This window comes from Chaetodon trifascialis, chromosome 22 (assembly GCF_039877785.1).
Source record: "Chaetodon trifascialis isolate fChaTrf1 chromosome 22, fChaTrf1.hap1, whole genome shotgun sequence".
Classification (NCBI taxonomy): Eukaryota; Metazoa; Chordata; class Actinopteri; order Chaetodontiformes; family Chaetodontidae; genus Chaetodon; species Chaetodon trifascialis.
The window spans coordinates 12,602,887-12,618,252 of NC_092077.1; the positions used below are offsets into that span (position 1 = coordinate 12,602,887).

Genomic DNA, 15,366 nt, shown 5'->3' on the forward strand with positions numbered 1-15,366 from the left:
TAATGAGCCTCCAGTACAAGGGTGAGTGATTAACTTTGATTTTAGTCCCATGCTGAATGAGCTGAATGATCTTGTGGTCTATGATGTTTAAGGGTCAGTCCTTAATCCAAACATAAACTAAGTATTAGACCCACCATAAAAATCTGAAGAATTTTTCCCCCTTCACTCCTTCTCCATCTAAAGGAGTTTTTCTAAAACAGCGGTTGAGGCTCTGAAATGTTTAGCAGGGTTGTTTCTAAAGCCAGTAGAAGATTGTTAAAGTTGTGAAGTTCACTTCCTTTTATTTGAACCGAAATTTTGTTATTTATTTGTCAAGACATTTCTGTCTGCCATTCAAAATATGAATGTACACAGGATAAAAAAGAGTGTGTGAATGAAATGAATAGCAGATGAAGCTTAAAGCCAACAGCAAAATTTCTGAGATGCATAGATAGTTTATTCACTCATTGTTGGAAACTTAATGCAAGTGCATTTCAAAACTGGGATCAATTTGATTAACATTACAGCCACAAATTTAAATTCTTTTTCTCTTGCAAATGACAATAATATGTGTTAACAATGCTGATGATGTATACATAGTGCAGACTATTATCCCTAGAAAAAAGTGTTGAATGGATTCATCTTTGCAGGGAGGCAGCCATTATGACCTAATCTTTTTACTCCAGTGAAACTCTACCTGCAGACAGTTCTGGATAGCTTTAGCTGCGGAACGTGGACTAATCCATCACTGAGAACATCCTGTAAGAGTCACATTATAGATATATGGTAATGCTTCCAATTTAGTCATGCTACTGCTAACTCCCTCTGTGGGTCTTGGCAAAGTGGTGTATACCACCAGTGGCCTTTCAGAAGTCTCAGTATACCCGGATCCAATGTCCTCTGCACATGTACCCATCCATTGCCAGTTGTTATAGTGTAGTAACAAGGCCGTGACTCCTCCTTTGATTCCCACCTGCTATAACTGCCACTTGTGTTGGATTCAGTGCAGCAAATGATCGAATGTTGTTCCCAAGCTTGGAAAGCCTGCATTCATGGTGTCATGCTGACGTGTGAAACATGAGCTAAAAGTGTACATTCATTTGCTTGCGGTTTGTCTGGTTTGTTCTGACAACTCATCAGTACATTGCTGTTTACGTTAGGCTACAAGGTCTGGAGTCTAGACTAATATGACATGCAGCCAAGGGGGAAGAGGAAAGGGAGAACAGAAGGAAGGAATGAATGGAAGACGAGGCAGAGCAAAAGGAGGTGGAGGGAGGTGACAGCAGTGGCAGTTAGTAATTGTGTTGATGAAAACCAGACCTCCTTTATCTCTCCTTCACATTCTCTCTCGCTCTCTCCATTCTCTCTCACTTTGTATCTCTCCTTCCCCCTCTCTCTCTGAGGCCAAAAATAATGAGGTCACTCCCCTCTCAAGGACCGTTCCATATAAAAACTCTCCTCTCTCTCGTTCCCTCTCACGCTCACTCTTTCTTGTCCACATCCCGTCTTCCACGCGACAGGCCTGCTCCTCGCCGCACCCTTATTAGGGCATGCACTGTCTCTCTAACCCCCCCTGCACACACAAAGAGGTTCCTAAGTGACCCACTATGTCTTAATGTTAACCAAAAGGCAAACTCAACAGCTTTGATCTGTCTTATTGTGTACACTGCTTGTGCACTCTGCTATGTGTGTATATATACCTCTGCTTATGTAAGGATGTATTAGCTTGTTTAAAAATACCTCTTTGTTGAAATAACATGCCTGATGATAGACTTTTTCTATCTAGGAAGCACAGAAGTCAGAGTCTGTATTATTTTGTACTGAGTACTAGAGGTTAAAAACCTACCTGGACCTGGTGTATATATATTCATATTTTAGAAACGGCACTTAAATTCAAAAGCGACCTGAGGACGGCAGACCTGGTTCAAAATCAACCTGAGGGTAATTAGACCTGATCCAGAATGTGGTTGGCATGGACAGAATCACATTTTTCTCCTGTAATAACTGCAATGCAATTACGATTCATGTGGGCAGGTTTGAGCACCTTGATCCAACCCAACTGAAAGGTGTGCTGCACAAGTTTGAGCTAAACGGCTCAGTGTACATGCTCAGTATTCGCTCCCTTGTTCTGCTCAGTCATCTCACTCTTCTTTGCAAAGTGTTAAGCACTGTAGTATTTTCAAGACGTGTCCCAAAGTGTATTCAGCATTCTGCTCGTGCAGTTTTTTTCTGGTATATTGCTGAGATAATTACCACAATTATGAGCAAATGCCAACTTTGCCGTTGCTCCATGACAAAAATGACCTTTATTTAACTAGGGAGTCACATGGAGATTAAAACTTCTTTTGCAAGTGAGACCGAACCAAGACGGGGTTAAGTAGCAGCATCAAGCACATAACAGGACAACAACATCAAATCACAATAACAACAGAAAGAATAACACAAATACATAGTGTAATATAGTGCATAAACAAGGCAACATTACCTGTGTTTGTTATTTAGTTCAAACAACTGCAGCTCTGATCACTTCCATTATATGAGTTTAGTTAGATTCACTTAGATATTAGGCATGGTGATACACAGACCCAAGACCAGCTGTGAGTTAAGAGGAGCCAAGCTGAACTGGGATGATCTCTACTGTGTAAATGTCTCTACATGTCATGTCATGTTTGTGGACTCTGTTCTGGTTTGTATACTACAATGCAGAGCTTCATCTTAATAGACTTCTTCAGACTTTTAGCCTTATTCTGCTGATTTTTACCTAGACTTTAATATGTTATTGTGTGGTTTATGCATTGTCTTTATTTTTATCTTTATCCTTATCTCAGTCTTATTTTACATTCATTTTTTATCTTTTAGTATTATTATTATTACTTAACCCTCCTCTCAGACCATTTGAGATCATCATCCTGATGACCATTTTCGCCAACTGTGTGGCCTTAGCCGTCTACATCCCCTTCCCCGAGGACGACTCAAACGCCACCAACTCCAACCTGGTGAGTAATCTGCAATATTTAAACTGCTTTCCGATTTACTTCTTGCTGTGTGGTCTAATAGCTGCTGGTTCAAGGCTGGCTTGGCTCATTGACTATATATATTTTTTTCCAATCCTGGAAGACAGGGTTTCTTGGCTTTTGCTGCTGTGGTCTCGCACCTGAGTTTCCTTTGTGGATGTAATATGTTGACTGACATGTTGTTAGGTGTGCAGTCAATTTCTGAAACGTTTCATGTGCAGATTTTTCTGTTAATTAGCATTACTGAGCAGTCATTTGCACATTTCCAGCTGATTTACTGCCATGTGTGTAAGAGGGAGGAGTGGGAGATTCTGTATGACACTGTGACTGGTTCAAGAAGGTGAAAGACAAGAAGGGTGGAGTGAAAAGAGTGAAAGGCAAAGAGCAGGATGGAATAAAAACAAAAAAAAAGAGACAGTGGAGACCAAGAAAGTGTATAAGAGTATTTGAATAATACCCTCTTTGAGCATCATTTGCTCTCATCATTGATAGTTTGGATACTACGGAGCTGTTGATTATGATGTTCCATTTTGAAGCCTGAAGAAAATGAAGGGTTTCAGTTGTTTTGACTGAGGACTCTTGAGTTGTACCAAATGTGAGTTGATTTGATCAAAGGCAAAGTGTAATTTTCCTGTGGGCAACACAAACCGTTTGGCTAAGGAGAAACTAGTTGTTTTGATTTAGGAATTATGAGCTGTTTTGGTGGACTGACTTAAGTTGTTTTGATTGAAGAGTGATTTTGCGGTTGCCAAAATGTCATCTAGTCTAATGTACTAAATGAAGTATAATTTGATTTATTTTTCAAAGTGAAACACAATATCTTGCAAAACAAGGACATCTGTTGCTTGAAAACTCAGTTTTTGTGACTGCCTCTTGCCAAACCTCTTATCTAATTACCTTAACCTGGCAGCTCACTGGGGTGTGAGCGTGTGTGTAAAGCATTGTGTTGCTCTGTGTTTATACAAATCAGTATCCATCCATCCATTAGCTATACCCGCTTATCCTTGAGGGTCATGGGGGATGGGGCCAGTCCCAGCTGACATTGGCTAAGAGGTGGAGTGTACCTTAGACAGATCACCAGTCAATCACCAGGCTATCAGTCAATATGATGACATATCTGTACAATTTATGTGTGTCTATATATGTGTGTGTGTTTGTCAGCTTGCAGATGTATGCCAGTGTATTAGTGTGGGATGATCAAGATAAAGGACTAATATTTGACTTTTTTACTGGCCTTACTGCGCGTCTGTGAGTGGAGAATTAACATTTGTTTTCATTTGTTTTGCTGTGTCTTTACCCTCTGATATCTCCTGTAATGACATAGTGTCAGTAAAGGTATATGAGTCATTGGGAGAGTAAATAGGACTGAGGTAGAACAGCTGTTTTCATCCTCTTAATCTATGTCCATCACCCACTCTCTCTGCCTCTCTCTATCTCTCTCTGAATTCAGTAGGCATACGTACATGCAGCGAATTCAATACAGTGTAGAGTAATGCTTTACAGATCAATCCTCAGTGATCACATTACAAGTATTGAAGAATCTCAGGTATTCTTAATCTCCTTTAAGATCTTCATTAGTTTAATATCTTTGAAAAGATTCCACTTTTATTCAGTCATCGAATCATATCATAAATATTAAAAAATGAGTAAATGCTATATAACTCAGACAGTCACAACTTAAAATGCACCTTCAGATTCATCTTTAAAGCTTTGACTTCCAAGATAAGTAGTTCCCAATGAAGGCAAGTGGCACAGCTGTTTAAGGTTGTAACACAAATATAAATTGTGTAAATAATTACTTGTCTCTTGTAAAGTAAATCACTGCATTTAAGACAAATAATGTTCAGTGTGTGACTCCTACTGGACAACCAATACTGGTTAATAGTAAGAAGTTGTCCCTTGTGTGTCAGCCAACACACAATGAGAAGAATTTTAATGCTACTCTGAAACAGTATACAGCATGAAGCTCTGGCATGCAGCCACACACATACACACACGCTTACAGGAAAGGTTTGGCCTCCTAAATCAACCTATTTTCAGGTCTTCTATTCTCGAGGAGTTATTTGGGACCTTGCTGGTGACCCTTAGTTAAAGAAAAGATACAACACACACATGCACTCACGCACACACAGACGCAAACAAGCCACTCACCACCACCACAGCTGTGGTCAATTAGTTTTATAACCTTCTGACAGACAGGAAACTGTGCAGATGGACCAGAGGCTTAACTATACGCTTGAACCATGCATCTGTGTGTGTGTGTGTGTGTGTGTGTGTGTGTGTGTGTGTGTGTGTGTGTGTGTGTGTGTGTGTGTGTGTGTGTGTGTTGGTGTTTATTTGTGTGTATTATGCGGTATTAACAAGTATACAACTTAAGACAAATACTCTTTTGTAGAAAAAGGAAGGTGAAATGCTGCGTAACATTCATCTGATATACAATATTGAGGTTTAGGTTTAGGTCTTGTATAATTATTAAAAAAACAAAAAACACTTGTGCGTGCATTGTGAGATGAATTATTGCCGTGGCACCAGGTTTCCCAAAAATATGAAGTTATTGATAGTTCAAGATAATGTATTTTATGATAGTTGCAACATGCTTCATCCCTCCACTGGAACAGTTCTTAACTGGATTATGTTCCACTCCAACATTCAGTTTCAACTTGAAATCCTTTTGCAGCCTCATAATGTGTCCCAACTCACTGGAAATGTTTTAAAGTTCCAGATTCATATCCACATATATGTCTCAAAACTATTTACTGTTATGTACCAGAACAGACGTCAGAATGAAACCATCACATTTGTATGCAATGCTTTCCTCTGACATTGCCAGAAGTGCATCTTAAGTATGTTTACATTGTGATTGCAATAAGCATTCACTTTATTCAGTTCTTTCATTGTGTTTGAAAGACAGCAATTAAACCCAAGGCTGCCAGAATCTATATTACCTCGCAATGGTTCATTTTCTAGAGTGTCTATTGTGATTGTCATTATATTGACATCTTAGTCATTTAGATGATGGGTTTACCCAGAGCTGCCTACAGTGACTGTTTAGCATAAGGACACTCAAACAGACCTCATGCACATTTGGGAAGAGTGAATGGAAGAAACCTTGCCAATTCTCTCAACATTGTCCTCACACTATTATAAGTTATGTCTTACAGTGTCACCTTTGCATTCCAGTGCTACAAACCTCTCGTTACGTATAATGTGAGTTTCAGCCAATATTCCCTGCATAAAAGGTTTTTTAAATGCACAGTATGTAATTCCTTGTTTCATATAACAAAAGATGTAGTTTGATGATGTTGTGAAGGAGCGTGGGAGCATGGGAGTTGTTGTCTTCATTGTTAAACAGCCACCATTGCCAGTGAAAATCTGTCTGGCGTGACTCAGACAGAAATCATGTTCACGGAGTAACGTATTAGAGTTTTATTCACGTTATGTTTAGTCATGTTCACCAGAGTTTCTTCTTCACTCTCTGACGAATCATCTGATATTTCCTGTGTTTGTCTCAGAAGTTATAGCAACAAGAGGTTGGAAAGGAGGAACATTGTTTGGAACATTTTGGATTCAAGTACACAACTCAACAAAATATAGAACATAGGTGTAGTCGTGTTTTGACATTTGAATGCAGAACTGTTACACATTTTCTTCCTTTAACGCAGCTCATATTTGTGTCACCCTCGCCCCATGTTGCGTATTGTTGACATTTGTTTTTCCTTTTTGTCATCTGGGATTGTCACATTGTGCTTGGCTCCTTGTGGGTTTGTTTGCTCACATGCACAGTTTTTAATTTCTTCCCATTTTGTCAGTTTTCTTTTCTCATTTGTAAATAAACTACAGGCTGATAAAAAGCTTTATCTTTTCATGAAGTACAAGCTCAAAGCAGCCGCATCATGACTGTGTCTCAGTATCCTGATGATGCTCTTTACGTTTACCCCTGACCCTGTGTGTGATCGAGCCTGAGTTTTAGAATCAATATGGCACCCTGTCACTAGTCTTTCTTATGTAATACCAGAGATCTGTTGTATTGCTTCCAGTACAAGATTTCTATTTCTGTTCGCATCCCATAATGTGCAGCTCTGTCTCCTTGACGACATGCCCAATAATAGCAGCAGGAGAGGTTGTCATGGATATGGTAACCGTAGTGATGCTCCTCATCTGTCCTTGGTTACAGAAGAAAGGAAGGTAGGAACCAAAGTGTGAGAAAGTGTCTTCTCTCAGGGAGGAAATAAACGCTGCACCTCGGCCGGTTCAGTTCAGGAACAACGACATGAATGTTCTCTAACAGAACGTGACACTTGAGTGAAGAACTTCTGTTCACTCCCTTTGGCTGTTCTGTTCCCGTTATTTTATTCTCTTCTGCTCTGTTCCTGTTTCTCTCTCTTTCCACTTCCCCCTTTTTTCTCCTTAATCACTTTCTCCCTCTCGCTCTCCCTTCATTCCTCCGTCTAATCAGATCAATGTGGATACTTTCAGATTGACAGAATAATATTGTCATAATTAAGCAATTAACTAATCAATACCCCTGAGTAGACACTGATTGATGGAGAGGCAAGATCAAACACACATTGACACGTACAATCACACACTTCTGACACCAAATCCCCTTAACAATAATGAGACTTAATAGGATTCACAGTGACTGAGGTTTGAGATCATTTTGGTGTGATAATGCATGTGTGCATGTGGTTTCTATATTGAATCTGTGTTTTCCCGAGTCCCCGGTTGTTCATGGTCTCTCATTTGCATGCGACCAGGTGTGTGTGTTTGTGTGTGTGTATCAGAGGTAGGTGACAGGGTGCTTAGTGTTAGATGAATTAGCTGCTTGCTCCGCAGTAGGCAAGTGAAACAAGCACCTTTAAGTCAATGAATCACCCTTTAGTGGTTAATGGACCCCATCACAACGCACACACTTACATTTGTAGTTCGAAGGATCACAAAACTCGCAGTTCGGATTTTATCGCGATTTTGAGTGACGGATCACATCACTTCTCGTATCAGCCCCCCCCCCCCCCAAAAAAAAACAAAGCAAAACAAAAAAAAAAAACCAAAGAAGAAGTTCCGTTGCATACCTTTTAAAGGCACTGTATTTTGATCTTTATCTGCATTAAGAGCATTGCCATGAGACCTGTTTGTTCACATGCGACCTCAGGAGTGGCCTCTGTGTTTCCCTTTGGGTCAAATATGTTGGATTTCATTAAATCGATGAAATAACCTGAATTTACTACCTCACAAAGACTCCATTTCTCATATATTGCTCCAAATCTTGTCTGGTGTCTGTTCTTGAGTCTCCAAATGTCCTCCAGCCTCTCTCCCCCTCTCCCCATCATTTTTTGCTGTAGAGGATCAAGTTAACATGCTGTTCCTTTGGGTGCTACTCTGCTGGTTGCTAGGAGTGTCTATTTATAGATGAAGAGGAACGTTGAGCATCTGTCTGTATGTTTCACTTATCTAAACAATGCTGGCCTGTGTTTTTGTGTGGTGACGTGAGTGTGTGTGTGTGCACCTCTGAATAGTCAGGGTGAAAAGCAGCCCCTCACGGTGCATCTGAATAAGGATGTGGTATGTATGTTTGTGCGTCTGCTTCTTTGATGCGTTTATTAGTATATTACATTTACCAGTAGGATGACCAAGTGTGACGGTGTGTTTGTTGCACATATAAACAGACAGAGATTAATGTGATGAACTATGTTTTATCCTGTCTTACACACATTAACAGGCCCCTCTGCACAGATTTGAAACTTCAAATCTCTTGCAAGTGTTCTGCAGTACAATTTCCAACCATGGTGTAGCCTGGGGAGTCATTATGTGGAAATTATAAATGCTGTTCCCCTTTTCAGCTCCCAGAGGAAACAAGGAATACCCCAGTTACCATTTCTATTAGAGACATGGGTGCTTTCCAACTCCAAAGTTACTACTTCAGAGTGCTGTTTGGTTTCTGCCCCATTGTTTCCATACTTTGGAGCCATTTTCTACCTCACTGCTGCAGGGCCCCAGTGTAACAGAAAATGAATGTTAGATAAAGGGAAAAAAGAAGACAGTCAACATTGAAAGTTGTCTTTTTACCTAAGTACTTTCTCCACTTTACCAGAACATCTTTCTCACTCTCATTCTGTCCTTTTAATGTTCTCTTTTCTAAAGTGGGAATCAGGAATGCCTCCATCAGTCGGGCTTTAATTTATTAAATAAGCCTTGAATTGATTAGTATTGGGCAGGCTGTTATGGCTCTTTTGTGTTTTCCATATTTATGTGTTTATGTACTGGTGAAGGCTGTTCATGAGCTAAAAGCCAAATGGAAGAGATAATGGCTTGTGGTTTGTATGTTACAGGAAACATAAAGGCACTACTGAATCACTGCTCAACAAAGCTGAACTAGTGTATTTATTAGGGTGATCACGTTAGCTTCGATTGTTTTGTGCTTTTTGTTGCCACTTTGAACATGACACATTATAAGAAGCACAAGGTGGATTGAAGCTGAAGTTTTTGTTGCTCGCTCTTATTCTTTCACCACTAACCTCATTAGCATGGCTTTAAAATGGAAGCAAAATGGCTAAAGTGTAATATTCTGTTAACTGCTTTAGTGCTATCACTGTGTAATTGTTCAGAATTGAAAACACATAATAAATAAAAAATTGTTATTTCTTATTGTCTTAGTCAGTCCCTCCCTCCCTCCCTCCCTCCCTCCCTCCCTCCCTCCCTCTCTTCTCTCCTTCGCTCTTCTCCTCCACCTAATAAAAGTGAAAGATAAAGACTCTAAATGATGGCAGCTGTGGCACCACATTCATTACAACGCCATTTCCTCTTCCCTCTCTCCTCCCTTGCTTTTTAATAGTCCCATTTTGATGATAAAGATAGGGAGATTTCCACACAAACCTCCTGACCTCACTCTCTTTTTTCCTCCTCTGCTTCTGTTCTCCATGTACGTTTTTCTTTCTCGATAGAAAAGATGAATGTACTTTTTCTGCGTCTGGCCTTGCGTGTATGTGTGTCTGCCAGTCCAAACTAAAAACAGCATATCAGTATTTTTGGGGTTTTGTGAGAACACTGTCTCAGGCATGAATCCCATGATTTCTGAGCAGATCCCTGGAAACTGTCCCATCTTACGCCCGCTGTTTAAGCCAAACCTGCATACCAGACCACTGTGATTTTCAGGCTATGTTTGTATGTATTTGTGTGGGGGAGGACATACATAGGATCTGTGGATATTTGTGTGATGCCGCATTGGTATTCAGTACTAGAGTGTTTTGGCAAACAGATCATGTAAAATCAGGTCAAATGAGCCTTATGAAACTTAAATAAAGTTTCCCTCATGCGGACGCTGAGGCAAAAATTATTTACATTACATAACTGTCTGAAAGAGGGTAGTAATGCGGAGGTGAATTTTTGATCATTGATGCTCCAGATGTGTGCCAACATTAAAGGCGAGAGAGACAGAGGCAGTGAGGGAGAGAAAGAAGAGAAAGAGATAGAGCAGGATATTTTTACTGAGCTAAAAGTGTCCACCTCTGCCTCACATCGACCCACATTACCGCTCCCACAGAGCACACAGAGAGAAAGGCAGCGTAATGTCTCTGTCCATCACTGAAACTCAAACTTCTCAATGCAGCCTTACCACAGGGAGCGATGTCAGTCTTAATGTCCCCATTTTAGTTGGAAACATTCTCATCATAGAGTATTTTTCTGTCATGGTAAGTACAGCTGACAGGGGATGTCAGTTTTGGTTAATTTTTCTTATGATAGCCCGACACACATTAACGGGTGTTAAGGTTGATGTTGAGTTTTAAATTACATTTTTAGTTTGAGTTTAGTAAATCGCCATGGGGCAGGTATTAAGGAGCAGTGGTTAACTGTAGCACTCCCCCTTGGTTAAGGACAATAGCAAGAGTACCATCTCTGGCAGCCTCTCCATGACTCTTTATTTTACATTTTATAAACCTCAGCTGAGATCTGCTGGACTGCTGTTTCACACAAAACAGGACTAAGTGGTAGCTGTCGCTCCATGTGCACAAATATTTGAATATGAGTGTAATTTCTAGTATGCTGCCTACTACCCCATTGTTTGTGTGTATACAAAAGCAATGCTAATTTCTTCTTCTTTGGTTGTTATGCCCAGATACAGAGATGCGTTGAGTTTCATCAATGTGGAGGCACTGTATTATTACAGTGTAGTACTCAGCCTAGTAACTTTTTACTGGAAAAACTGAGCTTTATATGTAGGATCATCCCATCACTGGCATCCCAGTACGAAGCACGCACACACACACATACATACACATGCATGCACACACACCTACACACACGACCAATTGCTTATACAGCAAACATTAGAACCATGGTAACAAAGATAATGGAAGTACGCAGTAGATCTCTGGGAAAATTAGGGTGGCAAACAGGTGTAATGTGTACTCTGTGTGTGCATGTACGTGCATGTGTCTTCATCATTCCAGACTAATATTTAACCAGCCATAAAAGCCTGGTGTGACATCACCAGAGGAGTAAAGCAAACTGCACAACAGCTACTTTCCGCTAAAAGCCCCCCCCCATCAATCAATCTGCTGGGCTTATGCAAAGCCTGTCAGGTGATTTCTTTAGCGCTGGAGACTATAAACTACTCAGGTGCAAAAATTGACATTTAGAAGCAACAGGAAGAAGCAGACTTGTCAATGGAAGATTGATGTACAATATTAATTTGTCATCGCTGTGACGTTTGAATTAATGGTTCAACAGTGCCCCTCCTGCTTGTGAAAGCCTTCTGGATGCCCCGAGATCAAAGACAAGAAGCGAAATATCTACCATCTCATCCAGTGCAGAAGTCTCAGTCTCACTTGCTCACTGAATTAATAGGTGATGCTGTGTGTTGCAATGTGTACTGGTTCTGTTAGGGAGAACTAGCAGTCATGTTGGTGTGGTATTCACTGACATTTAGCCATCTGGTCTGGGATCTGGCAGCCACTGTCTCTCTCTCAATCTCTCTCTTTCTCTCTCTCTCTCTCTCTCTCTCTCTCTCTCTCTCTCTCTCTCCATATCGCCCTTTGTCTCAGTCTTAGACATACACATACACTACAGTATTCTGCATCATAGTGACATGCCTTATCAACAGTCAGAGTTTCAACCAAGGATGCGTATGTCTATGTGAACCATCACCTTGTGTGTGTATGTACCTGCGCCCTTGCTCGTGTGGTTTGTGTGTTTTGCCTGTATCATCAAAGGGCTGGGTTCCCATAGAAACAGATGTTTCCGTTTTCTTCCTTGGTGGCAACATGTGACAGACTGTTTCTCTGGAGGTGTGTATGTGTGTGCGTGCATATGTGGGTTTGAGTGAGTGTATGTGTGATACACCCTCAAAGCATAACATAGGGACACATGCTTTTTAAAAAAATCCGGCATTGAGGTGAATCCAGGTGATGGCCTTACCGTCTTATTGATCTCCATCATTAAATCTATACCAACCACAAAGGATATGTAGATAAAGAAAAGCACATATATATATAGAGCAAAGGGAGCTGCGGCTCAGTATTGGAAAGAAGATCCTTACATTTTTTACGTTCATCGTTTAGGCCCACCTCACATGCAGTCAGCAGCTCCAGTGTTTGTTTTATTCTTGCGATGAGTCATCTACAGTGTTATAGTGAGGTCACATCAAAAGATGAATATCCATTCGCCTTTGCTTCTGGGTCTTTATCGTTCACTGTTGAGAGGCTGGTGGGAGGCAGATTGGTCATGATCAATAGAGTGGCCTTGTTAATACTGTAAAGTGCTGTTTCCACTCATATCTATTCACTGAAATCTGTTTATCATAGAATCAATAGGCATGACAATGAATGTGTTATTTTATGACAGACAGCAGAGTTTGGAGACAGTTTTTGGCGAATAATCGGAGCTTCAGCCTGTTTTTTCCCTATCAGCTCTAAATCAGATAAGCTTTACATGGGTGTCAACTACTTCTTGAGGTTTTGAAATCTTCCTTTCTGGTGCATTTAAGAGTGCTAAAATTTAAGCTTTCATGGTTGGCTGCCAAAAAGCATTGCGCTCATGAGCTATTTTCTCAAGACATCAAATACATCAAACTGTAAGTGTACATAGAGATTTTAAGAAAGTTCAGTATGTCAGTTTGTGTTTTCGGGGGAATTTTCACTTTTATTGGACAGTATGACAGTAAAGAGGCAGACTGAAGAAGCTGGGGGACAGATATTGCATGGGTCGCCAGCTGGAATGGAACTGGTAATGTTGGGTTTTTGTGGCTTGTGCTGCAACCATTCCACTACCAAGGAGCAACAAATTTGGCTGTTGGAATGGAAAATAGTTACCACTCCATTTTTAATTGTCAGACATCAGAATAGGAAGATTTTTTCAGAAAGAAACCTGAAAGGAAACCAGCGATTACACGAAATAAATATAAGGGTTCATGAGACAAGTAACAGGACAGCACAGCAGAGGAATAAACATTTGCCATGTTGCCATGCCGTGTTTCATTAGCAGCTTTGTACTTTTGGATCACAAAAATTAAATGTTGTGCTGACTTATGAAACTACTCTACTATATCATCCGACATCCTCCTGAGTTTGACTTTAAGTTTGTGTAAACTTGTACAGGATAGCAGAGAGCATGCCCTAGAACATGTATAATACATAAGTAAATAGAGGTCTAAATACAAGGTGACAGAAAGACATTTGCTGTCTAGTTTACTCATGTATAAGTCAACACTGTATGATTAACATGGCAGCTAGATACAGAGCAGTGTGTACTCTCTCTCCAGGAGTAAGGAGGATCTATATAAAAGTATGCCTATGTATATGTGTCCATTCAGCCATACAGACTCACATACACTGTGGGTTTTGTGCCTGTGACAGTATCTGTATCATTGACCAGACCTATTAGCTCTCATTCTGTCTTACTCTCTCATCACCTTTCTCTTTCCTGTCCTGCTGCTTTGTAGGACATCTATAAGGTGTGTGCGTACACGCGTTAGTGTGTGTGTGACAGCGACCTCCCTCCGCTGCACCCCCCACACCCTCCCGCTCCTGGGAGGTGACCCAGTTTCCCATGATCCAATGCGGCTGCTTCTGCTGCGTTGTTGCCGTAGCAATATTGCGCGGTCCTTTAATGCCGACTGTGACTGCACCATGAATAATGGATAGAGAGAGTGACAGAGTATTAGACAGAGGGGTGAAAGAGAGAGAGAGAAGGATGAGTGGAGAGAGAGAGGGGGGACAGAAAGATAACAATGAAGGAGGGAAAGAGTGAAAATATTAGAGGAAGAGAAATGTGGACAGAGGGGATAAAGTGTTATACACATGGAGGAGTAAAGGAAAAGTTAAAGGAGCGAGAGATGGAGGAAAAGAGGGGAGAAATTAAGTGAGAGTATCAGAGAAATGGAAGGATAAGACAGAGGCAAGGACAGAGAAAAGATGGCGAGTTGGAAAAATGAAAGTCTGTGCCGCTGTAACAGCTGCAGTTAGTTCAATACAGTGATGTGGTGTTTGCACATATTTAAATGTAATCTTTCATATTTGTTTAAAGATTCCGTTAAATGGGCCCTTGAACCCAGCAGAAAACAATTACTTCCTGGAAGACGTCATTAGTGGTGATGCTGCAATAGTCGACAGACTTAAATTGTCCAACCAAAAAACGTCACCGTTTTTCTAATAATCCCACCTTTCTTCCTGTCCTGTCAAATCAAACTGTCTTTCTCTGCACAACTTATTGCCCATTGGTTTGATTCAGGATTGATTCCTCCCTGACTAACATCCCTCCAAATCTTTTCTTTCATGAAGCAGATGCATCAGATTAAGGAGGCAGTGATAACATTTCATGGGATAAAGTTACAATGTTACAGTGTACTATACTGGGCGTGAAATTTTCATATTGAAAAATAAAATTGTCACTGCTCTCTGGTGGACAAACTATGTAATGAAGACATAACCTCTAAATTACCCCAAACGTACTGTATTTTATGGACTTCTAGTTACTTATTGATGTAGTACGATATACCTGAGATAAGTTATTATTGGTTGATATATGGGCCAGGCAGATTTACCAGCTCTATTTTTCATATAGTACATAACTTTATTTGTACATGAAATTCAGTCTTCCATGCCAAGTGAAGACCCTGAGCACAATGACTGGCTGAGAAATACTAAACTGCTATGGAAATTGTTGTGATTTTATTATGTAAAGCAAAGTTATTGACTCTGTAATTTATCATAAATTGGCATTTTAACCCGTCTTCGATTCCAGATCATACATGTAGAAGTGGTTTATGGGTCCTGTAGTTGAACGTCTTTGAAGCTGAAGGCCAGACGAAAAGGTTAAAGAGGTCTCTCTGCAGTCAGTGAGTCAAATAACTAACATTGCAGTGAAGGCTTGGGGACAC

General features: G+C 40.4%; 1 protein-coding gene across 8 annotated transcripts in view; it reads left to right on the forward strand.

Moving 5' to 3' along the window:
• cacna1c (calcium channel, voltage-dependent, L type, alpha 1C subunit) overlaps nt 1–15,366 on the forward strand; it is a 176,903-nt gene that overhangs the window by 53,531 nt on the left and 108,006 nt on the right. For all 8 annotated transcript variants that reach the window (XM_070991717.1, XM_070991718.1, XM_070991719.1 and 5 more), the window contains exon 3: nt 2,870–2,975. In XM_070991717.1, the coding sequence (XP_070847818.1) occupies nt 2,870–2,975 (106 nt within the window). The remainder of the gene's footprint in view (nt 1–2,869; nt 2,976–15,366) is intronic.